This window comes from Oncorhynchus masou, chromosome 26 (genome assembly GCF_036934945.1).
Source record: "Oncorhynchus masou masou isolate Uvic2021 chromosome 26, UVic_Omas_1.1, whole genome shotgun sequence".
NCBI classification, from domain to species: Eukaryota; Metazoa; Chordata; class Actinopteri; order Salmoniformes; family Salmonidae; genus Oncorhynchus; species Oncorhynchus masou.
The window spans coordinates 9,040,947-9,068,477 of record NC_088237.1 but is presented as its reverse complement, the minus strand read 5'-3'; the positions used below and the strand labels follow the sequence as shown (position 1 = coordinate 9,068,477).

At 44.0% G+C, this 27,531-nt stretch overlaps 1 protein-coding gene across 1 annotated transcript; it reads left to right on the top strand.

Annotated features, from left to right (window-relative positions):
• The first annotated feature begins 823 nt into the window (after nucleotides 1–823).
• On the top strand, nucleotides 824–27,531 carry LOC135514596 (cadherin-related family member 5-like). Its single transcript, XM_064938022.1, has 15 exons — nucleotides 824–891; nucleotides 10,868–10,974; nucleotides 11,185–11,396; nucleotides 11,531–11,587; nucleotides 11,711–11,803; nucleotides 11,891–11,977; nucleotides 12,222–12,332; nucleotides 16,606–16,779; nucleotides 17,009–17,099; nucleotides 18,365–18,471; nucleotides 18,662–18,862; nucleotides 18,987–19,118; nucleotides 20,727–20,805; nucleotides 23,030–23,211; nucleotides 26,311–27,531. Exons 2-15 carry the CDS (start codon nucleotides 10,908–10,910, stop codon nucleotides 26,905–26,907), a joined length of 2,190 nt encoding a protein of 729 aa, XP_064794094.1. The 5' UTR covers nucleotides 824–891; nucleotides 10,868–10,907; the 3' UTR covers nucleotides 26,908–27,531.

Below are 27,531 nucleotides of genomic sequence, written 5' to 3'. Positions count from 1 at the left end.
TTTGTCGGTTTAATCCTAACTGGGGGTGTTGCATTGTGTTGCCATTAACAGAGCCTCTGTAGTTAGAAGGGAAACCAAGGCCTCTCTTCCTGCATGGATTCACAACACTAATGGGGTGTCCTGAGGATCCTTCAGCACACCGAGTGATCCGTCAGACACTCCCCAGCAGGTGGATCATAGTGACTAGTGAGAGTGATACGGGGGCTTGGTGGGAGATCTCTACTCGCACCCCTAGGCTGGTTTAGTGTCATTAGCATTAGCAGCACAGCCAGCGTTGTTCTCGGTTTAACCTCCCTCTCTCTCAACTGCTGTGCTGGATGGCTATTCCTGTCCTGGATTGTTACAAAAAAATATATATATCGTTTAACTAGTCAATTTCTTATTTACAATGACGGCCTACACCAGCCAAACCCAGAGGACACTAGGTCTATTGTGCACCGCTCTATGGGACAACAAATCACAGCCAGTTGTGATACAGCCTGGATTCGAACCAGGGTGTCTGTAGAGACGCCTCTAGCACTGAGATGCAGTGCCTTAGACCGCTGCGCCACTCGGAAGCCCCAAATGCCAGCTAAGCCCCGGTCTGTGCTCTACGCAGGAGCTCTTAATGCTCTCTCCCAACACATACACCTCCCTCTTTCTCTCCCTCTCTCTTTCTGCCACGCTCCCATGCTTGGGGAACAGGGCTCAACCGGTGGTGGTAGGAGAAGCGGGACTGGAGTGTTTAGTGCTGTCGTCACTGCTCTTGATCGTTTGACCCTGGGAGAAAGTTCTGCCACAGGGGGAAATATGTGGCGGAATCCAGGGGGCTGGAACAGAGAGAATAGGCGAGGGATACCGCGAGCGTGAGAGCTGCGGCTCAGGCTTTGACCATTCAGCTACTGGACGAAAGTAAGTATGATGTGAGCCTATATGTAAGTTAGTGTAAGTTAGTAGGTGTAGAAAAAAATGTGTGTGTGTGTGTGTACATGAATGTATGTATGTAAGAATGTGGGTGAAGTGCTAAGCCTTCTGACAAATTTCCATATCGTTGTGACATCACATCACCTTGAGTTACATGTGCATTAAAGGGGTCCGACCTCCATTGCCTCCTTACTAAGTGGTGATACTTACAAACAGTACTTAGACTAGGGAACATAATATGAACTGAATTAATATCTGGTGTGTGTGACCAAAAATATCGTAATGGATTAACATTTTGTTATTGCTCTGACCCAACCTGGGTATTCAATTGAGATTGTCCATCATCGATATGCTACGAATTACAATTCGTATGATATGTTACGAATATGCAATGTTACCAATTCCAATTTGTTGTGGCTAACGCTACCGTTAGGTACAGTAGGAGGCTAACGTTAGCTAGGCTAGGGCTTAGGGGTTAAGGAAAGGGTTAGGGATAGTGTTAAGCATAGGGTTAATGATAGCTTTAAGTTTAGGGAATGCTCGAAGCGAGGCCTAATGGCTCGGTAATTGCTTTGTTCAGTTATTATCAAAAGCACTTTAATGAGTTAATTGTGATACGGGCAGGGCAAGGGAGGAGTTCAGATAGCTTTTCCGAAAGAAACAAACTGGGCAACACAGGCCTATTCAACTAGAACCTCAATTCCCAGCAATAGACAAAAGCAGGTCGGGTGAGGCTCTTTATAGTGAACCAGACTAACCCAGTCACACACACACACACACACACACACACACACACACACACACACACACACACACACACACACACACACACACACACACACACACACACACACACACACACACACACACACACACACACACACACATGGGAGACATGTGGGTGACACAAACACAAAAGGGGGAAACACAAACACACGTCTGAATCTGCCAGGGGCAGGTGTGTCAAATCGGGCTGGATAGGATATGGAACTAGATTCAATATTTAATCCCTTGTTATCTGCCCGTGTGACAAAGACCTACTTCCTCTTGCGAAGGTATTTCAATCGAATTAAAGACGGTATTAATCCAGAGACAGACTGACTCCACTTCTAATAACCAGTAGACACACACTGCATTATCCACAGCCTTACCAGCTGTTTAGTCAATCTCTACTCTTTTTAATAGATGTTCTATTGTGCAAGACTAAAAATAACTGTTCTAAGAACGTTAAAATGTTGTTTTCCTTGTCGCTGAAAAAAACTGTACACATGCCACACTAAATTAGTGGTTTTGATTTGTTTTTCTGGGGGAGGGCCATGAACCCAATCAATATTATGTATGGAGTGTACATAACATTAAAACCCTGCTCTTTCCATGACCTAGACTTACCAGGTGAATCAAATCAAATTGTATTATTTATTATACAACAGTGAAACGCTTACTTTCAAGCCCTTAACCAACAATGCAGTTTTAAGAAAATACATTTTTTTTAAAGTAAGAGATAAGAATAACAAATAATTAAAGAGGAGCAGTAAATAACAATAGTGGGGTTATATACAGGGGGTACCGGTACAGAGTAAATGTGCGGGGGCACTGGGGTCCAGGTATTTGAGGTAATATTTACATAATATATACATGACTATGCATAGATAATAACAAAGAGTAGCAGCAGTGGTGTGGAGAGGGGGGGAGGCAATGCAAATAGTCTGGGTAGCCATTTAATTAGCTGTTCAGGGGTCTTATGGCTTGGGGGTAGAAGCTGTTTAGAAGCCTCTTGGACCTAGACTTGGCGCTCCGATACCGCTTGCCATGAGGTAGCAGAGAGAACAGTCTATGACTAGGGTGGCTGGAGTCTTTAGCAATTTTTAGGGCCTTCCTCTGACACCGTCTGGTATAGAGGTCCTGGATGGCTGGAAGCTTGGCCCCTGTGATGTACTGGGCCATACACACTACCCTCTGTAGTGCCTTGCAGTCGGAGGCCGAGCAAAACCTTTTGAGGATCTGAGGACCCATGGCAAATATTTTCAGTCTCCTGAGGGGGAATAGGTTTTGTCGTGCCGTCTTCACGACTGTCTTGGTGTGCTTGGACCATGTTAGTTTGTTGGTGATGTGGACACCAAGGAACTTGAAGCTCTCAACCTGCTCCACTGCAGCCCCGTCGATAAGAATGGGGGCATGCTCGGTCCTCCTCTTCCTGTGGTCCAAAATCATCTCCTTTGTCTTGATCACGTTGAGGGAGAGGTTGTTTTCCTTGCACCACATGGTCAGGTCTCTGATCTCCTCCCTATAGGCTGCCTCATGGTTGTCGGTGATCAGGCCTACCACTGTTGTGTCATCAGCAAACTTAATGATGGTTTTGGAGTTGTGCCTGGGAGTGCAGTCATGAATGAACAGGGAGTACAGGAGGGAACTGAGCACGCACCCCTGAGAGGCCCCCGTGTTGAGAATCAGCGTGGCGGATGTGTTGTTACCTACCCTTACCACCTGGGGGCAGCCCGTCAGGAAGTCCAGGATCCAGCTGCAGAGGGAGGTGTTTAGTCCCAGGGTCGATGAGATTTGAGGGCACTATGGTGTTGAACGCTGAGCTGTGGTCAATGAATAGCATTCTCACATTGGTGTTCCTTTTGTCCAGGTGTGAAAGGGCAGTGTGGAGTGCAATAGAGATTGCATCATCTGTGGATCTTTTGGTGCGGTATGCAAATTAGTGGGTCAAGGGTTTCTGGGATAATGATGTTGATGTGAGCCATGACCAGCTTTTCAAAGCATTTCATGGCTACAGACGTGAGTGCTACGGGTCGGTAATAATTTAGGTAGTCATTTAGTGTTCTTGGGCACAGGAACTGTTGGTCTGCTTGAAACATGTTGGTATTACAGACTCAGACAGGGAGCGGTTGAAAGCTATGATCCCTTATTGATGTCACTTGCTAAATTCACTTCAAATCAGTGTAGATGAAGGGGAGGAGACAGGTTAAAGAATATTATTTATTCCTTGAGACAATTGAGTCATGTATTGTGTGTGTGTGCCATTCGCAAGAGTCAATTGGCAAGACAAAAGATTTAACTGCCTTTGAACAGGGTATGGTAGTAGGTGCCAGGCACACCGGTTTGTGTCAAGAACTGCAACGCTTCTGGGTTTTTCACGCTCAACAATTTCCCGTGTGTATCAAGAACGTTCCACCACCCAAAGGACATCCAGCCAACTTAACTCTGGGAAGCGACTCAACATTTGGAAGGCGTTCTTAATATTTTGTCCAACATATCCATGGTGCTGTCGTTATTCCAATTTGGCACAAGACAAATCTATTTTAAGCGCATCAAATCAGCAGTTATAATCGTAAGTGCTACGTCTGTAAAAGTTATCACATTCCTCATAAGGTACTATTTGTACTAAACCAAACTATTTGTACTGAACACCAAGTAACCATGGTCTTTCATGAAATTTCAACTGAAAAAGTGAGAGAGAAAAACTCTACATTTTGTATCTATGTTACTAAGCAAGCATAGTATAAGTAAAGGAAACTTTGGGCGACCAGCGTGAGGTACCTGTACTTCACCTCATGATCCTCTTGCGCTATTAGGTCAGGGAGGTCAGACGAGACCTTCCAAACACGCAACAATGTACACTCAAGCCACAGGTGGCATTTAAACACAGTCATTTAAACAGTAAACAGCTAAATATATTAAAGTAAGATACTATGACAGTAAACAAATGATTTATGTCATGTTTGTCAGGACCCGGTTTCGAACCTGGGTCTCCGGAGTGAGAAACAGTCACTTAACCAACTGAGCCACGAATAGACAGCAGAACCCAGAAGATGAGGCAGACACAGCAGTACTTAAGACGGTGTATTTAATAAAGAAAAAATCCTAAAATACAAAAAATGGCAAATCCAAAAGGTGGTAGGAAAAACACAAAAAGACCTCAAAAGAAACTCACCAAAAATAAACAAAAACAAAAAACAGAATACCACAAGAACTTCACCCGGAATCGACAAGAGCACACAGAACACTAGGGCAGGGTGCTAACATACAAACACAGAGCACAGAACTGAGGGAAACAAAGGGTTTAAATACAATCAGGGGAAACGAGACACAGGTGCAAATAATAATGGGGATCAAGGGAAAAACATAGGGACAAAAAGCACAATGGGGACATCTACTGACCAAAACCCGGAACAACCCTGGCCAAATCCTGACAGAATCCCCCTAGGAACGGCTCCTGACGTTCCTACCAGCTCTCTCAGGGTGGAGGACCCTGAACTGACGAATGAGGTCAGGGTCCAGGATGTCTTTGGCAGGAACCCAGGAGCGCTCCTCAGGACCGTAGCCTTCCCAATCCACCAGATACTGCCAGGACCGCTGCACCCGGCGGGAATCCAGTATCCGGTGGACGGTATAAGCCGGCTGGCCTCCAATGACACGAGGCGGAGGGGGAGGTCTGTCTGCCGGGACAAGGGGAGAAAAAACAACAGGTTTTAACAATGACACATGAAATGTGGGATTAATCTTAAGGGATCTGGGTAAGTGTAGGCGATAAGAAACTGGGTTAACTCTCCTGGCAACCTTGAAGGGACCGATGTATCTTTGGGACAGCTTGCGAGACTCCACCCGTAGAGGTAAGTCTCTTGTGGAAAGCCAGACTCTCTGGCCGGGGCGCAGGGTAGGCCCGGGACGGCGACGTCTGTTGGCTTGTTGTTGATACCTCTGTGAGGAACGCATCAGATTAAGACGGGTCTTCCTCCACATAAGCCGACAGCGTCTGACGAACCTCAAGGCTGAAGGCACTCTGACTTCTGCCTCCTGGTCCGGGAACAATGGAGGAGCATAGCCAAACTGACACTCGTGCGGGGACATACCAGTGGAGGAGGAGTGCAAGGTGTTGTGCGCGTATTCGGCCCAAACAATAAAGGATGACCATGTGGACGGGTTGTCACGAGTCATACATCGGAGGGTGGTTTCCAGCTCTTGATTCATCCTCTCTGTTTGGCCGTTGGACTCCGGATGGTACCCTGAAGATAGACTGGCAGAAGCCCCCATGAGTTGGCAGAAGGCCTTCCAAAACCTTGAGGCGAACTGGGGACCTCTGTCAGAAACCACATCTTGAGGAATGCCGAAGACTCGGAACACATGATTAATTACCAACTCAGCCGTTTCCTTGGCAGAAGGTAACTTAGTCAGAGGGACGAACCTGGCCGCCTTTGAAAACCTGTCGATTATGACTAGGATAGTAGTATTGCCATGGGATGGAGGAAGTCCAGTAATAAAGTCCAATGAGATATGGGACCAGGGTCTGTGGGGAACAGGTAAAGGGTGAAGGAGTCCTTGAGGGCGGAGGTGAGAAGATTTGCCCTGGCAGCACACGGGGCAGGCATTGACGAAAGTGGCAACATCTTCTCTTATGGTAGGCCACCAGAACTTACGCTGGATGAACTCCAAGGTGCGACCTACGCCCGGATGACAGGTGAGGCGAGAGGAGTGCCCCCACAGAAGGACCTGAGTCCTCACTGCCTTGGGGACAAACAACCGATTGGCAGGGCCTCCTTTAGGGTCCGGTTCGCTAGCTTGAGCACGTCTCACGGTATCCTCAACTTGCCACGAGATCGGAGCCACAATCTTAGCAGCAGGAAGGACAGGCATGTCCGTGTCATCTCGAATGGCAGGAGCGTAGACTCGGGACAGGGCATCCGGTTTGAGATTCTTCGACCCGGGCCGATAGGTGAGGATAAACTGGAATCGATTGAAGAAAAGAGACCATCTAGCTTGTCTAGAGTTCAATCGCTTCGCCTGCTGGATATACTCCAGATTTTTGTGGTCCGTAAGCACTTGAAACGGGTGAGAAGCCCCCTCGAGCCAGTGTCTCCATTCCTTCAATGCCATCTTAACCGCTAGGAGTTCACGATCCCCCACATCGTAGTTCCTCTCAGTCGGGGTAAGCCGGTGTGAGAAGAAAGCGCACGGATGAAGCTTCTTGTCTTCACCCCTCTGAGACAGGACAGCTCCAACACCAACCTCTGATGCGTCTACCTCCACCACAAATGGTTCATCCGTAGTCGGTAGTATCAGGATGGGAGCAGAGAGGACGCGCTGCTTGAGTCCTTGGAAGGCCGTCTCAGCTTCTCTTCCCCACACAAACCTTGCATTGCCACCTTTGGTTAAAGCTGAGAGAGGAGCTGCCACCAAACTGAAGTTCTTGATGAACTTGCGGTAAAAGTTTGTGAAGCCCAGGAAACGCTGAACATCCTTAACGGATTTGGGGGTGGGCCAATCCGCTACCGCCCCTACCTTCCTAGGGTCCATTTGGACTCGGCCGGGTTCCACTACAAATCCCAGGAATTGTACTCGGGATGAATGGAATTCACATTTTTCCGGCTTAACGTACAGATGGCTGTCCAGGAGGCGTTTGAGTACTTGTCTGACATGCTTAGTGTGTTCTTGAAGGGAGCTCGAAAAGATGAGGATGTCATCCAAGTAAACGAACACAAATATGTTAAGCATATCCCTAAGCACATCGTTTATGAGCGCTTGGAACACCGCTGGGGCGTTGGTCAGGCCGAAGGGCATCACCAAGTATTCATAGTGACCAGTAGGCGTGTTGAAAGCGGTCTTCCACTCGTCACCAGGTCTGATCCGCACAAGATGGTATGCGTTCCGCAGGTCAAGCTTAGTGAAAACAACTGCTTCCTGGAGCAGCTCGAAGGCTGTGGCCATAAGGGGTAGCGGGTAACGGTTACGGACGGTTATGTCATTGAGTCCCCGGTAGTCGATGCAAGGACGTAATCCACCGTCTTTCTTGGCCACAAAGAAAAACCCTGCTCCCGCCGGGAGGTTGATGGACGCATGAGGCCTGCTTCCAGAGAGTCCTTGATGTAGGTATCCATAGCAGCTCGTTCGGGTGGAGATAGGGAAAAGATCCGACCCCTGGGGGGCAAGTGCCCGGAAACAGGTCGATGGGGCAATCGTAAGATCTATGGGGTGGTAGCGTGGTGGCCCTCTGTTTGCTAAACACCAGTTTGAGGTCATGGTAACACTCGGGAACTCGGGTCAGGTCGATGGATTCTAAAGACTCGGGAGTAGAACTCGGGAATTCTGGAAAATACAAGTAGCTTGGCACGTAGGACCCCACTGCTTGATAGTGCCCACAGACCAGTCGATGTGAGGGTTATGGCTGTGAAGCCAGGGGTATCCAAGGACGAGAGGGAACTCGGAACAGGAGATCAAATGAAAGTTCATCAATTCCTGGTGTTGTGAAACTGAAAGTCTCAAGGAGGTAGTGACATGAGTGACAAGTCCAGATCCCAAAGGGCTTCCATCCAATGTAGTAACCCTCATGGGGTCACTTAGAGGTTCAGAGGGAACGCCATTCTCCTTCGCCCAGACACCATCCATGAAGTTACCTGCGGCTCCAGAGTCTACCAAGGCTTGAAGGTGAAGCTTGTGGTTGTCCCAGGAGAGGGTGACTGGAATGAGCAGACGGGAGTTGGACGGATGGGAGGAGGTTATGTTTCCCGTTACAGTTCCCCCGGTCTGTACGGGACAGAGCGTTTCCCTGGAGCCCGGGACACGTGGAACGGAAATGGCCCGGTTTGCCGCAATATAGACAGCGTCGCTCCCTCATCCGGCGGTCTCTCTCAGCCTGGGAGATGCGTCCAATCTGCATGGGTTCCGGTGGAGCCAGCGATGATAAAGGTGGGGACTCGGAGCTGGGACTGATAGGGGCTAGAGGTCTACGGTTGAGTTCTCTCTCTCAGACGCTGGTCAATGCGTGAGGCCAACTTGATCAGGGACTCGAGATTGTCCGGTGGTTCCCGAGTGGCCAGTTCATCTTGGATAGTGTCGGAAAGGCCTTTCAGAAAGCACACCGTGAGCGCCTCGTTGTTCCAGCCACTCGCTGCTGCCACCGTGCGGAACTGGATGGCATAGTCCGTCACGCTGCGCCAACCTTGATGGAGAGTCAGGAGCTGTTTGGCTGAGTCAGAACCACTGCTTGGGCCTTGAAACACTCGTTTGAATTCCTCAGCAAAGGCAGAGTAGCTGGCACAGCAGGAACTATGGGCATCCCACACAGCAGTAGCCCAGGCCAGGGCTTTTTCCGACAGCAGGGTAATGATATATGCGATCTTAGACCGGTCGGTGGGAAACGACGAGGGTTGCAGCTCAAAGGAGAGAGAACATTGAGTGAGAAAGCCTTTACAAAGCACTTGGATCACCTGAGAACCGTTGGGGAGGTGGAAGACGAGGTTCAGCCAGGGGGTTAACTGCCATGGGTACGTGAACCTGAGGTACTGGGACGGAAACTGTTGCCGGGGTAAGTCGATCAGATATTTGCTTAATGGAAGTCAGCATCTCCGACAGAAGATGAGAATGTCTAGCCATTAAGGCCTCTTGCTGAACCAGGGCGGCTTCGTGGCGTTGGACAGTCTCCTGGTGGTGGGACAGCGTGGCAAAAAGGTCCTGGGAACTGGCTGCCTCTGGGTTCATTTTTGTCTGTGTTTCTGTCAGGACCCGGTTTCGAACCTGGGTCTCCGGAGTGAGAAACAGTCACTTAACCAACTGAGCCACGAATAGACAGCAGAACCCAGAAGATGAGGCAGACACAGCAGTACTTAAGACGGTGTATTTAATAAAGAAAAAATCCTAAAATACAAAAAATGGCAAATCCAAAAGGTGGTAGGAAAAACACAAAAAGACCTCAAAAGAAACTCACCAAAAATAAACAAAAACAAAAAACAGAATACCACAAGAACTTCACCCGGAATCGACAAGAGCACACAGAACACTAGGGCAGGGTGCTAACATACAAACACAGAGCACAGAACTGAGGGAAACAAAGGGTTTAAATACAATCAGGGGAAACGAGACACAGGTGCAAATAATAATGGGGATCAAGGGAAAAACATAGGGACAAAAAGCACAATGGGGACATCTACTGACCAAAACCCGGAACAACCCTGGCCAAATCCTGACAATGTTGCTTCACGTTGTCATATTAACTTCACATTAAATCACATTTGATCACACGAGTTCACTGGAAATTCATGTGGATTTTGGTCAGGAGACCGGTATTCAGCCCAGCCACGTCCTTCCTCAGCATTTGCGATTTTAGGTTAGAGAATGATGCTGCCTGCAAGATTCATTGTAACTATTTACGACCTGTTTCTCGGCACAAAGTGTTTGAGGATGGCTTTACTCACAAATGATTCGTCTGAGTGCCAGTCTGTTTATGCTCTCTTGTCAACTCCATATGGAAATGTCATGCCAAACATGTTTAGCATGGCAAGTCGTGGAATAGCTAAACAGACTGGTACCCAGGCTAACAATTGACTAGCACTGGCCCCGGGCTAATCAAACCACAGTCGTTTAATGTGATCAACAACATAAAACAAAACAAACATGAAAGGATTTACCAAAGGGAGTGGTTCATTACTCAACATTAGTCATAATGAATTACGGTAAATGACACAAATTGCCTTGTTTTGGTATAATAAATAGGCCTAATAAACGTCAGAGAAAGGAAACTATATAGGATTTAAAAGTGAATTATATGAGGAGCCCAAAAAAGCTTTCAGGCACCGAGGGCACTTAGTGGACACTGAGGTGGGGTTTAACAGGAGAGGCTGCAGTGGAAAGTCATGTTACCGGGCAGGTTACCGTAACTGCCTTGGCAGAATGCTGTTAGGAGTGACCAAAGAGGGACCAAATAGTTTGTAGCAGTGGTTCCCAACAAGGGGGAATCGGACCCCTGGGGGTACTTGGCCTATCCACAGGGGGTACTTGAGAAGACTCATGACACCCTAGTCCTACTGGTAAAATGCACAACGGGGTACTTCAGGGGTACTCAGGGAAGACAAACAGTCAGTTGGTAGTACAGTAACCGAAACATCCTGTCTGCTAGATTAGAGTGACCAAAGAGGGACCAAATGTAACACTGCCATTTTGTGTTGCTGCTGGTTTCTGTGGGTTGCAGTTGTGGCTGAGAGACTGGAGGCTCAGGAGGCCAGAGGAAGATGTTGAACCCATGGGGGCTGTTCCTCTGCCAGCTGGCAATAAACACATCTTACCATGTCATAAAAGGTAGGCCAGAGTTCAATCAAACTCTCACTATGGGGAATAGCGGTCTCGCTTCTTCAGTCGCCTCAACATGGTTTTAATACTGGACCGCTTAAACCAAAACTGGAACGCTACTTATGGCTGAAACGCTAATGTACATAAGTCATTGAAATGTCATTGAAGTAAATTGAATTGAAAGCCATTGACCCCAAATCTGTGTGTGTTGATTGACAGCCAGCCTCTGCCTGGGTGGGTCAGACATCTTTGCGACGGTGAGCGAGAACCGACCCGTAGGAGAGTTCATTGCGAACCTCAGCATCGTCGGGGACCCTACAGGAGTCAATAGCATCCGCTTGTGCCTCACCGGAGAGAACGCCAATTGGTTCTACCTAGAAGGGAGAACCATCAGGCTCAACTCATCCATTTTAAGAGTCCTGGATCGAGAGGTAATAAGGCATCACACTGTTGCTGTCCTCCTGTTTTAAGTCTTATGCCAGAAAACCAGGTTTGATTGAATAGGACACATTCATATCTTTGACAGTTCATACTTAACCATAATTAATAGCTTTTTCTCTCCAAGCGCCAGGGATCTGTTTTGATGGCAGCATTAACATGTTATGAAGACGACATAATACAAGTAAGCCATCTCAACCAGGCCTACAGCATGTTATTCACAACCTGGGAATTAGAATGTGAACTGCCTCAAAAGTTGAGGAAATGTCTAAACGGAAGTTCTGAAACTACTGTTTTCTTCCTCTAGAGTGAATACAGGGTCATGGTTGAGATCCTGAATGAAAACGATAACAAACCAAGGTTCCTTGAGAAGACTATACAACCGCGTTACATAAGTGAGGTAAAGATACATCACACTTTGGTAATATAGATAATCGTGTGTTTCAGATGCATACTGACAGGTCTTCTGTATTTCATCAATCCTCAGCTCATTGCAGTCAACTCTGTCGTCTTCACTGTCAAGGCCATCGATGCTGACGGAGACACCATCACCTACATCATCGACAGAGCCTCGGTATGGTACCATGAGTTTGAACTCACCACAGTGCTGAATCCTGTTGTCATGTGCCTGTTCATTTCAAACAATGACCCAATATATCCACTTATAGTGACAACCCAACATCTATTCAAATGAATTATATTTTAAAATGCTCCTATATCTCCTAACCTTGCTGATTACACCTCTGTGCCAATCGCTCAGTAGACCATCTGTGCACTAATTTAATGAACATTCTTTTCCGTGTTCTCTCTCATCCCAGCCTGATGCCAGCTACTTCAGGATAGACCTGCCCAACAGTGGTAAAGTGATCCTGGACAAGCCATTGGACTATGAGACCAAGACCAAGCTGCAGCTAGTCATCTACGCTGTGGTAAGACCCGCTACGTATCAGACCTGGGCTCAAATAGTATTTGTTTTCTTTCAAATACTTTGAGCGTTTTGATTGAGTCTGTCTTGAGGTCCCAGATGGACGGGGTTCTACTTCTTGAACTATTTCTATGGGCTCATTGAGTCAGACATGCTCAATCAAGCACAGCTGACGTATTTGAAAGAAAACACATACCATTTGAACCCATGTCTGCTACTAATCCCCTTTTTCATTAATCAACCAGAACACATTGAGGCCAGAGGCTATTACTGTGCCCCGCCCTGCCTAGTCATATAATATAATTATAATCTGAAGATATGTCATCTATTACTATGCCACTGCCTGACTAGCCGTGTAATAGCATTATAATCTACTCAACTATTTATGAGTAAAGCCATCCTCAAACACTTTGTGCCGAGAAACAGATCGTAAATAGTTACAATGCATCTTGCAGGCAGCATCATTCTCTAACCTAAAATCTCAAATGCTGAGGAAGGACGTGGCTGGGCTGAATACCGGTCTCCTGACCAAAATCCACATGAATTTCCAGTGAACTCGTGTGATCAAACGTGATTTAATGTGAAGTTAATATGACAACGTGAAGCAACATGACATAAAACTACGTGACAACATGTGAACACATGGAAGAACATGATCTCATGTGAAATAAATGTGACAACATGGAGATTAAACATTTCTACATGCAATACCATGACACTAGACATGTGACAACATTTCAGCACATATGAAAACCCAGGTGTGAAATGTAATTTTGAACATTTTACTTTGATTTTACATTTAAGCTGTCATGGTCCCCTGCATGATTTGTGTAGTTCCCGGTTTGTTGCAGGGACATCCCCAATGACGTTTTTTTAAGACGTTCTTAGAACGTTGTGTAATGGTCCTGTAAGGTTTTTGTCTAGTTGCGGTGAAAATACAGTAAATCTACAACTAGTTTCGGTACTTTATTAGCTATATCCATGTGTTAATGTTAAAGGACAGTATGCTGATTACTTAGGACTCAACCTCACTTGACTGAACTAAGATTTGAACTACCAACGTCTTGGTTGCTAGCTACCTGAAGTTCCCACTGTGCCACCAGGTCTGTGGATATAATGGAGGCTGGCAAGAATACATTTCTGCAATTTGCCCGAAAGTTGCGGAAAAATTAATAAATATTCACAACAACTTGAAGGTGTTATTTCTATAAAATGACAGCATGCTGCTGTATTCGGATTTCACTGTTAATTTTGAATGTAAGGTACGATCATCACTGCGCTTTGAGGGGGCAATGTACTGGTGGGATTCATTAGCATATTTGGGGGCTTGGTCAAATATATGGTTAATTGTGCCAACCATCAGTGGAATTGTTGTGGCAGTTTAAGTGTTTGATGGTTATGCAGGTACAAGTAAAGCAACTGCTTTAATACTTTCTGTTTTGCAAATGTTGGAAAAGAATGTGTCAGTAATCAGATGCAATGTGAGGAAGTTATTGTACATTTTCCAGTAACTTGTTGCTGTGAATTTGTAATTTCTTAACTGTAAACTAATTGTCAGTAAATCATTGGAAAAGTTGCAGTAACTTACTGGCAACATGTTGCCTATAATCTACAGGACACTTGCCACTAGCATTCTTGCCAGTTACCTACTGTGTGATTACTGACTCTTCTGTTGACAACATGCACATCACTTGCTGCATATCCTTACTTCAGGTCCTGAGCTACAGGCAGTTAGATTTGGGAATGTCATTTTTGGTGAAAATTGAAAAAAAAGGGTCAGATCCTGAATAGGTTTTAACAGCGCAGCTCTTGATTGTCACAAGTTCTTACAAAGATTGACATTTCACATGTGAAAACGTGTTTTAGAAACACTTATTAGTTATAACTTAACAGTTATTCTGACTATTCTCACATCTTTGATTTCATTTACTTATTCCAGCAATTTGAGGGTCTTTCTGTATAGTTGTCCAATGTTGGTGGGGTATATTATTCTGTTTTTATGTTACTCCTGAATCACTAAGATAAATATAATCGCTTTTCTTGGCTGTATTTTTAACAAGGTTGGGATTTCATTTTAAGTCCAATGTGTAGCAATTCGGTCTAAATCGGTTACTGACACAGATATTGTGACGTAGCAGGAAGAATGCTGTGAACCAAGGGGTTTGTGAGTAAAAATCCCAGGGAAGGACATGTTGAATGATAATTACTGTATAAATAAACATCCACAATGAAGCAATGTTTGTCAAAGTGTGTCAAATATGTCAATTGAAAACGCCATGTTAAAAGTGCTGTGTGTAAGATGACTCAGTTTGATTCTCAGAATATTTATTGTAACAAAGGGGTAGGCAAAGGGCAGGTCGAGGGCAGGCAGAGGTTCATAATCCAAAGCAGATTCAATCGGGGACAGAACGGCAGGCAGGCTCAGGGTCAGGACAGGCAGAACCGGGAAGACCTAAAAACTTGAGAACAGGAGAAACGTGCAACACACTGATAAGACCTGACAAAACAAGACAAACTGGCAACAGATAAACAGAAAACAGGTGTAAATACACAGGGGATAATGGGAAAAAAAATAGAAGACACCTGGTGGAGGTTGGAGACAAGCACAAGACAGGTGAACAGATCAGGCTGTGACAGTGTGTGTATCATAATGACTCATTATTGTTTGTAGGGCATCATCACCTGTGAAATCCCATGTGAACATCTTTATCCACATGTGAAAGGTTTTGTGATCGTGTGAAAATCCACATGAGATGTGAAGTGGTCCAAAAACACATGGTTTCACATTTATTTTTTATTTTTTTTATTTCACCTTTATTTAACCAGGTAGGCTAGTTGAGAACAAGTTCTCATTTGCAACTGCGACCTGGCCAAGATAAAGCATAGCAGTGTGAACAGACAACACAGAGTTACACATGGAGTAAACAATTAACAAGTCAATAACACAGTAGAAAAAAAGGGGAGAATATATACATTGTGTGCAAAAGGCATGAGGAGGTAGGCGAATAATTACAATTTTGCAGATTAACACTGGGGTGATAAATGATCAGATGGTCATGTACAGGTAGAGATATTGGTGTGCAGAAAAGCAGAAAAGTAAATAAATAAAAACAGTATGGGGATGAGGTAGGTGAAAATGGGTGGGCTATTTACCAATAGACTATGTACAGCTGCAGCGATCGGTTCGCTGCTCAGATAGCAGATGTTTGAAGTTGGTGAGGGAGATAAAAGTCTCCAACTTCAGCGATTTTTGCAATTCGTTCCAGTCACAGGCAGCAGAGTATTGGAACGAAAGGCGGCCAAATGAGGTGTTGGCTTTAGGGATGATCAGTGAGATACACCTGCTGGAGCGCGTGCTACGGATGGGTGTTGCCATCGTGACCAGTGAACTGAGATAAGGCGGAGCTTTACCTAGCATGGACTTGTAGATGACCTGGAGCCAGTGGGTCTGGCGACGAATATGTAGCGAGGGCCAGCCGACTAGAGCATACAAGTCGCTGTGGTGGGTGGTATAAGGTGCTTTAGTGACAAAACGGATGGCACTGTGATAAACTGCATCCAGTTTGCTGAGTAGAGTGTTGGAAGCAATTTTGTAGATGACATCGCCGAAGTCGAGGATCGGTAGGATAGTCAGTTTTACTAGGGTAAGTTTGGCGGCGTGAGTGAAGGAGGCTTTGTTGCGGAATAGAAAGCCGACTCTTGATTTGATTTTTGATTGGAGATGTTTGATATGAGTCTGGAAGGAGAGTTTACAGTCTAGCCAGACACCTAGGTACTTATAGATGTCCACATATTCAAGGTCGGAACCATCCAGGGTGGTGATGCTAGTCGGGCATGCGGGTGCAGGCAGCGATCAGTTGAAAAGCATGCATTTGGTTTTACTTGCGTTTAAGAGCAGTTGGAGGCCACGGAAGGAGTGTTGTATGGCATTGAAGCTCAATTGGAGGTTAGATAGCACAGTGTCCAAGGACGGTCCGGAAGTATATAGAATGGTGTCGTCTGCGTAGAGGTGGATCAGGGAATCGCCCGCAGCAAGAGCAACATCATTGATATATACAGAGAAAAGAGTCGGCCCGAGAATTGAACCCTGTGGCAACCCATAGAGACTGTGTTTACATGTGCAAGACATGTAAAAATGTCAAATGTAAAATTGTGATTTTCACGTGAAATCATGTTTTTCCAGTAAGGGTTTGCTCTCAGTCTTGCTAGGTTGAAGAGTTTTCCATTATATTGGGTATCATTACTGAAGCTTAGATAAAATACATTTCTTTCTCCAGGAAACCAACACCAAGGAGTGGTACAACACTTCCGCCTCACTGATTGTGAACGTGGAGGACGGAGACGACCATTACCCTCAGTTCCTACCGTGCACACCCATCTCCCAGGACCACAACCACACGGTTGTCTGCACCAACCCCATCTACGTGGTCAATATCACAGAAAAGGACCAGGTGATGACTACTTCTTAGTACATTAATTGTAGAATTCAAATTATATGGATTTACATATTGCATGTAATATAGATTTTTTTTTTCATTAAACCTTAATATATTAACCAGGAAAGACACTTGAAGTTATAAATCTCTTTTGCAAGGGCGAACTGGCAGGAGTCAAGATTTAACAATTGATTGATTAAACAATCCATGTGGATTCTAAGATGCAGTAATTCTCTGGTTTCAGGACATATTACTGAATTTCTCTCCTGGTCCAATTCATGCCGAAGACGGAGACAGAAGCCTCGATACGCCTTTGCTCTACTCCATTCTCTCAGGTGTGGGCCTACCCAATAGTGTCTGCTTAATCCATTGCCAATAGGCAATTTCAAGGCCTATTGAGAGGCCAGTAGACTGCTCTAATATTTCTATTTTGAAAGGATTGCATTGCAGCCTTACACTTGACAGAGGTTTACATACACCTTAGCCAAATACATTTAAACTCAGTTTTGAACCATTCCTGACATTTAATCCTAGTACAAATTCCCTGTCTTAGGTCAGTTAGGATCACCACTTTATTTTAAGAATGTCAAATGTCAGAATAATAGCAGAGAAGGATTTATTTCACCTTTTATTTCTTTCATCACATCCCCAGTGGGTCAGAAGTTTACATACCCTCAATTAGTATTTGGTAGCATTGCCTTTAAATTGTTTAACTTCGATCTAACATTTCAGGTAGCCTTCCACAAGCTTCCCACAATAAGTTGGGCGAATTTTGGTCCATTCCTCCTGACAGAGCTGGTGTAACTGAGTCAGGTTTGTAGGCCTCCTCGCTCACACACGCTTTTTCAGTTCTGCCCACTAATTTTCTATAGGATTGAGGTCAGGGCTTTGTGATGGCCACTCCAATACCTTGACTTCGTTGTCCTCAAGCCATTTTGCCACAACTTTGGAAGTATGCTTGGGGTCATTGTCCATTTGAAAGACCCATTTGCGACCAAGCTTTAACTTCCTGACTGACGTCTTAAGATGTTGCTTCAATATATAACCCCCGTGCATCACGGTTGGGATGGTGTTCTTCGGCTTGCAAGCCTCACCCTTTTCCCTCCAAACACAACAATGGTCATTATGATGGCTGCATGGTATTGGCTGATTTCTTTTGATTTGCCCATGATGTCAAGCAAAGAGGCAATGAGTTTGAAGGTAGGCCTTGAAATACATCCACAGGTACACCTCCAATTGACTCAAATTATGTCAATTAGCCTATCAGAAGCTTCTAAAGCCATGACATTTTCTGGAATTTTCCAAGCTGTTTAAATGCACAGTCAACTTAGTGTATGTAAACTTCTGACCCACTGGAATTGTGATACAGTGAATTATAAAGTGAAATAATCTGTCTGTGAACAAATTGTTGGAAAATTTCACAAAGTAGATGTCCTAACCGACTTGCCAAAACTATAGTTTGCTAACAAAAAAACTGTGGAGTGGTTGAAAAATGAGTTTTAATGACTCCTACCTAAGTGTATGTAAACGTCCGACTTCAACTGTATATGGTCATTCTGTGTGGCATCCCGTGTAATTACCTGTAACACATGTGCCTCAGGTGCTGACAAAAACAGGTTTCAGATTGACAACCAAACAGCAGAGGTCACAATGACAAAACGGGTGGAAAACAGACATTTGACACCTATATTCCGACTGCGCATCATGGTAAGAAAATCTTGATTGAAACAATGATAAAAGCACTAGTATCAGCAGCATGCCTTATCAAAAAGCCACAAAAGACAAAGTTAAGTCCAATACTAAGAGCCTTTTAAAATCTAATTTGTTAACCGAATAGATCTGAAAAAGGATCTCCCTGGACTGTTTGACATTGAAAACACCATCAAATCATCTACAGGCATCTCAGCTGAATGACCCAAAGAAGTACAGTGTGGCGACAGCGCTGGTCCGGGTGCTAGCAGAGAACCGGTTCCCTCCCCTCTTTAACAGAACCACGTACAAGGGCTTCATCATCGAGAGCTCCAGCCCTGCCACGCTAGTCTCCACCTATGGGAACGAGGTGCTTTTCATCCAAGCCATAGACCAGGACTTTGTAGATGTAAGCGATGGGACAATGTGTGTGTCTGACTAAATTTAGTTTGTTTAAAGGGATAATAAACAAACGTTTTTTTCCATCCCATCTTGGTACATCCTGTCTTGCTTCACTTTCCCTCCATTTGCAGGGGGTGAATCCAAAAATGCATTATTCTCTCCAGCCCACACGAGCCACCACTGGACTGTACCACATCACAGAGGAAGGGGTTATCATCGCTAAGACTGACCGCCTACGATCCTTCGACAGGCTCATCCTAGAGGTAAGGTCATAATCAGACAAATATATATGCTGAACAAAAATATAAAAACGCAACATGAAACAATTTCAAAGTTTATTAAGTTACAATTCATATGATGAAATCAGTCAATTGAAATAAATACAGTAGGGCCTAATCTATTGATTTCACATGACTGGGAATACAGCTATGCATCTGTTGGCCACAGATACATAAAAAATAAAAAAATAGGGGCATGGATCAGAAAACCAGTCAGTATTTGGTGTTACCACCATTTGCCTCATGCAGCGCGACACATCTCCTTTGCATAAAGTTGATCAGGCTGTTGATTGGGGCCTATGGAATGTTGTCCCACTCTTCAATGGCTGTGCCGAAGTTGCTGGATATTGGCAGGAATTGGAACACTGTCGTACATGTGGATCCAGAGCATTCCAAACATGCTCAACGGGTGACATGTCTGGTGAGTTTGCAGGCCACGGACGAACTGGGAAATGTTCAGCTTCCAGGAATTTTGTACAGATCCTTACAACATGTGGCCGTGCATTAACATACTGAAACATGAGGTGATAGCGGCAGATGAATGGCATGACAATGGGCCTCAGGATTTTGTCATGATCTCTTTGCATTCAAATTGCCATCAATAAAATTAAATTGTGTTCGTTGTCCATAGTTTATGCCTTCCCATACCATAACCCAACCTCCACCATAGGGCACTCTGTTCACAACGTTGACATCAGCACAACACTCACCCACACAACACCATACACAAATTCTCTAAAAACGAGGTCAGATAGGGCTTCTACTCAAGAAATTAACATTCAATTATCTGGCAACAGCTTTGGTGGACTGCCCTGCAGTCAGCATGCCAATTGCACACTCCCTCAAAATATCGGTGTCATTGTGTTACAAAACTGCACATTTTAGAGTGGCCTTTTAATGCCCTGCACAAAGTGCACCTGTGTATTAATTGTGTTGTTTAATCAGCTTCTTGATATGCCAGACCTGTCATGTGGATGGCAAAGGAGAAATGCTCACTAAGAGGGATAAACAAATTTGTGCACAACATTTGAGAGAAATAAACTTTGTGGGTATGAAACATTTCTGGGATCTTTTATTTCAGCACATGAAACATAGGACCAGCACTTTAAATGTTGCATTTATATATTTTTTTCAGTGTAAAAACCCAGATGAGTTTGTTAAACAGGGACAGTTGGTTTTACTAGTCATCCCTGGCTAGGTATATAGCTAGGTTAGGCCAATAAGTGGTCCAGTAGTAATACAACTGTAGGTAACTCACATTAAAATTAGCTTCACTTAGGGTTAAAAATACACAGAATAATTTTTGGGAGCTCCGAATCTACACTGCCCTATCAAGCTAAAAGGCAGTAACTGCTCATAGTGTGGAACTGAGAAATATTGCTTTTATTTACCTTGGTTTCACAGTAACTCAATGTCATTTTTGCTATATTAAATACATGCTTAATCACGTGGACAAGTATCCTGCCTCTATGGTGTTGTGTTTTGGAGAAAATGGGGGTCATGTTAGCAGTAACTGCATAAACTCATTTTAGACCAAATGAGCAGTTTGGTAGGGCAGTACAGTTCTCTGTAATATCATTATTTATCTTATAGGTGGTCGCTATGGATGAGGAATCAGGTGAAATTGCTAAAGCCTCAGTCGACATAGAGCTGCTACAAAGAAGCCAGCCAAGTAAGTACTGAGTATTACTGATGCATTGGGGCGGGGGCACAGTACTGTCAAAATGACAGTACTGTGCACACACACAACATAGTGTTAGAGGCTGCGTCTTTCGACTCCGGTATCAGGAAGAATAAAATTCAGATCAGAATCTATTATCTTTACGTAAACAGCTGTTCTTATACCGTGATAGGCCAACAGACGGGTTGGAACTATGTCTATCACAGTAGAGGCTGAGAGTGGTTTTAAACTTGCTCAGCCTATCGCAGGCGCTCAGACTAGTCCTAGCCTCTTGGCGTTTCTTGGAGTTCACCCTCTGTCGATGTATAGATTCTCACTGTTCTGGTATCACAGCCTAGTTGTAACAGTTGCTCAGTTCCTGCTATTGTGTTGTTCAGTATTTTTCCATCTCAGTTAAACCTTGTGATGAGCCTCCCCTCTCTGTACCTGATTAACCACAACTTTGTAACATGCAGCAAGTCACACCATGTGCTCAATATTGTCACACACACAGACAGGCAAGGCAAATGTAGCAAACAGTACACCGCTTTGCAACATGCAAGTCACACCATGTTACTCAGTTCTTGTCACACACACACACACACACACACACACACACACACACACACACACACACACCCACACAGAGAGAGAGAGATAAAGACAAAGCAGCTGTTGTTCAAACAATTCAATCTTAAGTAATATGGTAGAGGGTTTAAAATGCACGAATCCTAAATCCTTACAATAGGGAGCAGAACAACACTGGTTAATCCACTATGCTCTCTGAAAGTCAACAAAGAGCAATTCCATTTTCTTACAATGTAGCCTATAGATGCAGGAAAGAAAGTGAACTCGACCAAAACAATGGAAATGCCATGGCAACGCCACTCACACGTCCCCCAAGGGGGGAAAGATTCAGAATCTCCTCATTGCCCCCCATCAAAATTAACCTACATTTAGGCTATGGCATTTCACCCTATTTTGTGGTAAAATCAGTGTAATGCTTGTATGGATGTCAACTCCAATACATGTCCATGTCATTGTCACCAACCAACTGCATTACACTTAAACACAGCTTCAAGTAGCACCACCAATTTCTATATGGCTAACGTTAGCTATGTTACAAACAGCAGCTAACAAAACTCTTCTCTAACCCCTGAAATTGACTATTTCTAAATATTATGCAGCGAAAACAGCCATACTGTATCTACATCGGGTTTTATAGAGAATATATATTTTGTTTAATATATAGAATATATATTCTAAGTAGTAGAATATATATTTTTTAAGGTAGGGGTCAAAATTATTGACACCCTGTTTTCAATACCTTACCTTGTGAGGATAACTGAACTGAGCCTTTTACTAAAATGTTTTATGAGTTGGAGAACACATTGGGAGGGATCTTAGACCATTTCTCCATACAGAATCATTCCAGATCCTTTATATTCTTGGTACGCGCTTATGGACGGGCCTCTTCAATTCAAACCACAGGTTTCCAATGTGCTTTTAAGTCCAGAGACTAAGATGGCCATCGCAAAATGTTGATTTTGTGGCCGATAAACCATTTCTTTGTGGATTTTAATGTGTGTGTAACAGTATAGACTTTACGTCCGTCCCCTCGCCCGACCTGGGACGCTCTGCACACATCAACAGTCACCCTCGAAGCATTGTTACCCATCGCTCCACAAAAGCTGCGGCCCTTGCAGAGCAAGGGGAACCACTACTTCAAGGTCTCAGAGCAAGTGACGTCACCGATTGAAACGCCACTAGCGCACACCACCGCTAACTAGCTAGCCATTTCACAACGGCTACATGTGATTGAAGTTATTGTGTTGCTGGAAGATCCTCTTAGGTTTCTCTCAGTTCACCCCCCTCTCTCCCCTTCCATACACTGTCAATCATGCTACTCCTGACAACACGGACACGCCCCTCTCTCCCCTTCTATGCACTGTCAATCACGCTACTCCTGACAACATGGACACAATGTGATGAGTTAAACCAGGCAACTGGCTGTTCGAACTTCCCAGTATGTATTTTCTCCCCATTCAAAGAACTGTAGACAGAGACTGCTTACAAAACAGACAAACGTTCTCTTCAACTGGGCTTCAGGCACAACGTCTGGATGAATGAGTAAGACTGCAGGGCTATGAGCATGAGCCGTTGCAAAGTGAAAATGGACCAGTTGTGTGAGCTGCTGGACTTCATACGCTAACACGCCTCTCCTATCCCTCCATAGTCCCTTGGACACCTTTCAGAGACATGGATGTGAGGATAGCTGGCGGTATCATGGGTGGGATGCTGCTGCTGTTAGTGACAACCCTGTTCCTGCTGATCCGATGGGCCAAGAGGAGGAGGAGGAGACAGAGACAAAACCCGGCCGGACGAGGGGCTGTCGCCCTGGGGAAACACCTCAAAGTGGTAAGGGCTGCTTCATGCACACATAACACACACACTACTGTACACACACACACACACAGGGGCAACTAAAGCACGCACACAAGTGAAAAATATATATTGAATGACCATTTACTGGTGAATGAATGAATGAATGAATGAATTATAAGGAATGGCAAGGATACATACAGTATAAGCATGCAAAAACATGTAAACCTACTGACTATTACAATCAAACAACTAAGGATAGTATGCTTATACAGGCCTAATCTAAGCTAAATGTGTCATTAAGCAGGTTTCCATCCAACCTTTTAATGCAAGTAAAGTACATGTCAGATAAGAAATTTCACGACAGGCCTGAAGTAAACAGAAAATGTGTTTCCAAACTTTCCAATTTTCGACAAAACAAAATACGCTAGATAAAGTGGGATTTTGTTGTGTCAGTAAAATTAATTATGCGAGAAATGGCAGTGGAAACGCCTTTAAGCGCAAATATTGATATAATAACCATCATATTCAAGTAAACTTGGAGTCACGCGATCCTCCCACCATGACTCGGGGGTTTATTAGGCTACTGATGAAATAAATGATGATGAACTTCACAGGGTGGTGAAAGTGCATGGTGATCTTGATGCTCCTTTCCAATAAAAAAAATCTGATTCTGGTGACATGATGATCGATGCTTGACTGCCATTTGACAAATAAAAACATCCATAATAATCTCATCGTGTAGACCAGCCAACCCGCACTATATCTGCGAGCTGTTTGCTAGAGTGCACGTGCAAATACCGTAGTAGGCACATTTGCTATTTAACGCAACCGTTTTAGTGACAAAATTATATCGGATTTTTATCCGCAAAAAGTAAATTTGGTGGAAACAACACTGGTGGGAAAATGCACATATTTTCTTTATGCGGGTTTTAGAATATTCGTATGAAAATCTGTCGCCAATTGGATGGAAACCTACCTTCTATCTAATCTAAATTACAGAGTAATCAAAGGCAAAAATCCATTGAGACTAATATATATATATATATATATATATATATATATATATATATATATATATATATATATATATATATATATATATATATATATATATATATATATATATATATATATATATATATATATATTAAACATGTCAATCACAACCTTTGATATCTGACTCCTAAACCATTGGTCGGCACGACAAGTTAAAACAACATATCAGACCGTATTTCCTTCCTTCCTCCCCTCCTCCTCACTCTCTCCCTCTACGCTCCTGACGTCTCTTTTCACTAATGTTGTTTATGTAGAGTTTAAGGTGGTTCCAGATGGTGAGTTTTTATGCATGCATTGCTTTGACGTACGCACTAGAGTGATGTGGTTGTGACAGTGCGATGGTGTAATGTTAGATGCGTACATGCGATGCACTTCCATTGCATAATTATGCAAATGAAAGTATGGCACCTGTGGTTGTACTGTGATGTTGCGGTTCTGCTTTGTTTTGTTTTTTTTGTATGTTACACATTGGTGATATGTAAAAGTAACACATGTAACATAATAGTTACATGTACAGCTCCAAAAGTATTGGGACAGTGACATTTTTGTTGTTTTGGCACTGTACTCCAGCATTTTGGATTTCAAATGACATTAGGAGGTTAAATTAAAGACTGTCAGCTTTCATTTTGCACCATTTTAGGGGACCAAACTATTGGGACAAATTCACGTATGAGTATTAAAGTTACGCGGTCCCATATTCATAGGACACAATGATTACAGAACTATAGCACAGACGGTACAGTTCGTCAGAGTGACTCTGTTTTGGTTGTGTTTTAGATTTGTTTTTTTTGTGCCCAATAGTCACTTTTATTGTAAATTATAAATTCATGTTTCTAAACATTAAATGTGGATGCTACCATGATTATTATGGATCATCCTGAATGAATCGTGAATAATGATGGGTGAGAAAGTTAATACGCACAAATATCATACCCCCAAGACATGCTAATACAATAACAGGGGAGGTTAGCATTTTTTTGTTGGGTGTGATATTTATGCCTCTGTACCTTGCTCACTCATTACTCATGATTCAGTCAGGATTATCCGTAATCATAGTAGCACAGAGCCAAAACAATATAAACTATCACTGTCCAAATACTTTTGGAGCTCACTGTACGTAATAGTATTGCATATGTAATTATTTTGAGTTTGGTGATGAGGTGAAATACTGACTTGCTTATGTTTTGCATCGTAGACTGAAGACGATTTATGGTCAGTACCCAACCCCGTGTGTAAGGGGAATATCATAGATTCAGTCATAGAATAGATCTAGTATCTATCTCTATGGATTTAGTATGCTAATGTGTTGTGCTTTGAATATTTCGAAAACGGAGTGGCTGCGTGACCAGATTCTCTGACCAACCGTACCTTCTACGTATGTGCTAGTTCGGCTGGCCAGAGGTGAAACGGGCTAAACTGGCGAAGTTCAATGAATGATGTGTGGTCTATCATATCGTTTGGTGTTGCATGATCATTGAAAGACGAAATAACGATTGTATGTTATTTATGGTTAAAATTCAGTTTTGCCCCAATGCAATGTGTAGACAGGGATAGGCTACATTATTTTGACATGTAGACTAAATGCATTTGGTTTCACACCACATTTAGTATAAGGATATTGCAAAAAAATATTGTTTGCGCACTGCTCATGTTTGTGCAACTGCGTTATCTGTAGATACACGTCAATCATGGCGTCTTAAATTAGCCTACCAAATATATACGCTGCTGGATTTTTATTTCAACTGTTCGGAAATGTGTGCGTAAAGTAACACATGGATAGAATGTTGTTTAACTGTGGGGAAGAGGCATCCTGGGGGATGGTGTATGGGTGTGCGGTTTGATCTGGTCGCGCAGCCTCTGCTTTTCAGACATTGTCAAACACTGTCAAAATGTGCTGAATTTGAAACACTGCTTGTCCATAATTGTCCAATGTACTTCTGAAATTCTGAACAACACCAATGAGAATTTTGAACGGACAAGGACAACACTGCATCAGTTGGAACGGTAACAAGTCACAAAACAACCATTTCAACTCAAAGCAACCCTCTAATTGCCCCTTCTTTCCGTGATTGACAGGTGAACTCGGGCCGGCCCATGATTCCCTTGGTCGAGGAGGCCTCCTACCAGAACGAAGGGTTCAACATAGACTACGAGGCCTCGGGAGGTTCCGGAAGCCTCTTTGGGAGACATGGGGTCTACACCAGGAAACAGTCGCTGATCCCGCCGCCGCCACGCTGCCACAGCAGCCATCCAGACTGCGGCTCCGGTACCGTAACAGGCGACATGCTGCCTATTCTGGTGATGCCAGAGCCCCTGGTTAAAGACCTCACTCCCACCCTCATCTCCAACAGCAGGAAAGGTGACAACACCATCAGCACAGGGGCTGTGACAAAAGACGAGAAGGAGAGGAATAAGCAGAGGGATATGGAGAAAGAGGAGGAGAGGGAATGGGAGAAGCAGTGGGAACGCGCTGTTGGCACAAAAGAGAAGAGAAATACCGAGGGGGAAAGGACGGATGAGTCGAGAGATGTTTTGGGTGCTTCCAGTGAGACGACTGACGTAAGCGAGGCCTCTGAGGACCAAACAAACACAGAAAAGCCTCAGAGCCACAGGATGAAAACACACCACATCAGAGTACCCAAAGACGAGCACAAAAGCTCTTCTGAAGAGTAGTCTGAGGCAGAAGAATCTATATTAGGCTATGCACTCTGATGTGTCTTTCAGACGATTATGACACAGCCTCGGAGGACGACCAGGTCCCGTTACTCCAGTATCAGGACGTCGAGGGTGGAAATGCAGCGCAAGGGCTCAGCGAAACAAACCAGCGATCAAGCAAACAGATGACCGAGTAACCCACATATGCACCATTCAGACTCACACTCTGGGCTTCAGACTCACATTGAAGATACAAAATAACTCTAACCATTTATTTAAAGAAATAAAAACGGACATTATGGAGCCAAACAAACTCTATACACAGACGAAAATGTATATAAATGTTTTTTATCTCTCTCCAATTCCATATAATTATGTTGGTGTCACACTCTGACCATTATTTGAGTTGTTTGTTTCGTCAGGGTGTGATATGAGTGGGCATTCTATGTTGCATGTCTAGTTAGTCTGTTTCTATGTGTTTTGGCCTGATATGGTTCTCAATCAGTGGCAGGTGTTTGTCGTTGTCTCTGATGCATGTTTGCACACAGTATTAATAGCGGTCACGTTCGTCTTATTATTTTGTTAGTTTGTTTATTATTCGTCGTGTTCTTTTATCTACATTAAAATAATGTATTCACACCA

Coding starts and splice junctions, on each gene's coding strand:
- LOC135514596 (XM_064938022.1), top strand. CDS start 10,908: ATGTTGAACCCATGGGGGCTGTTCCTCTGCCAGCTGGCAATAAACACA. Junction 18,863..18,986: donor TAGACCAGGACTTTGTAGAT/GTAAGCGATGGG, acceptor CTCCATTTGCAG/GGGGTGAATCCAAAAATGCA. Junction 23,212..26,310: donor TGGGGAAACACCTCAAAGTG/GTAAGGGCTGCT, acceptor CGTGATTGACAG/GTGAACTCGGGCCGGCCCAT.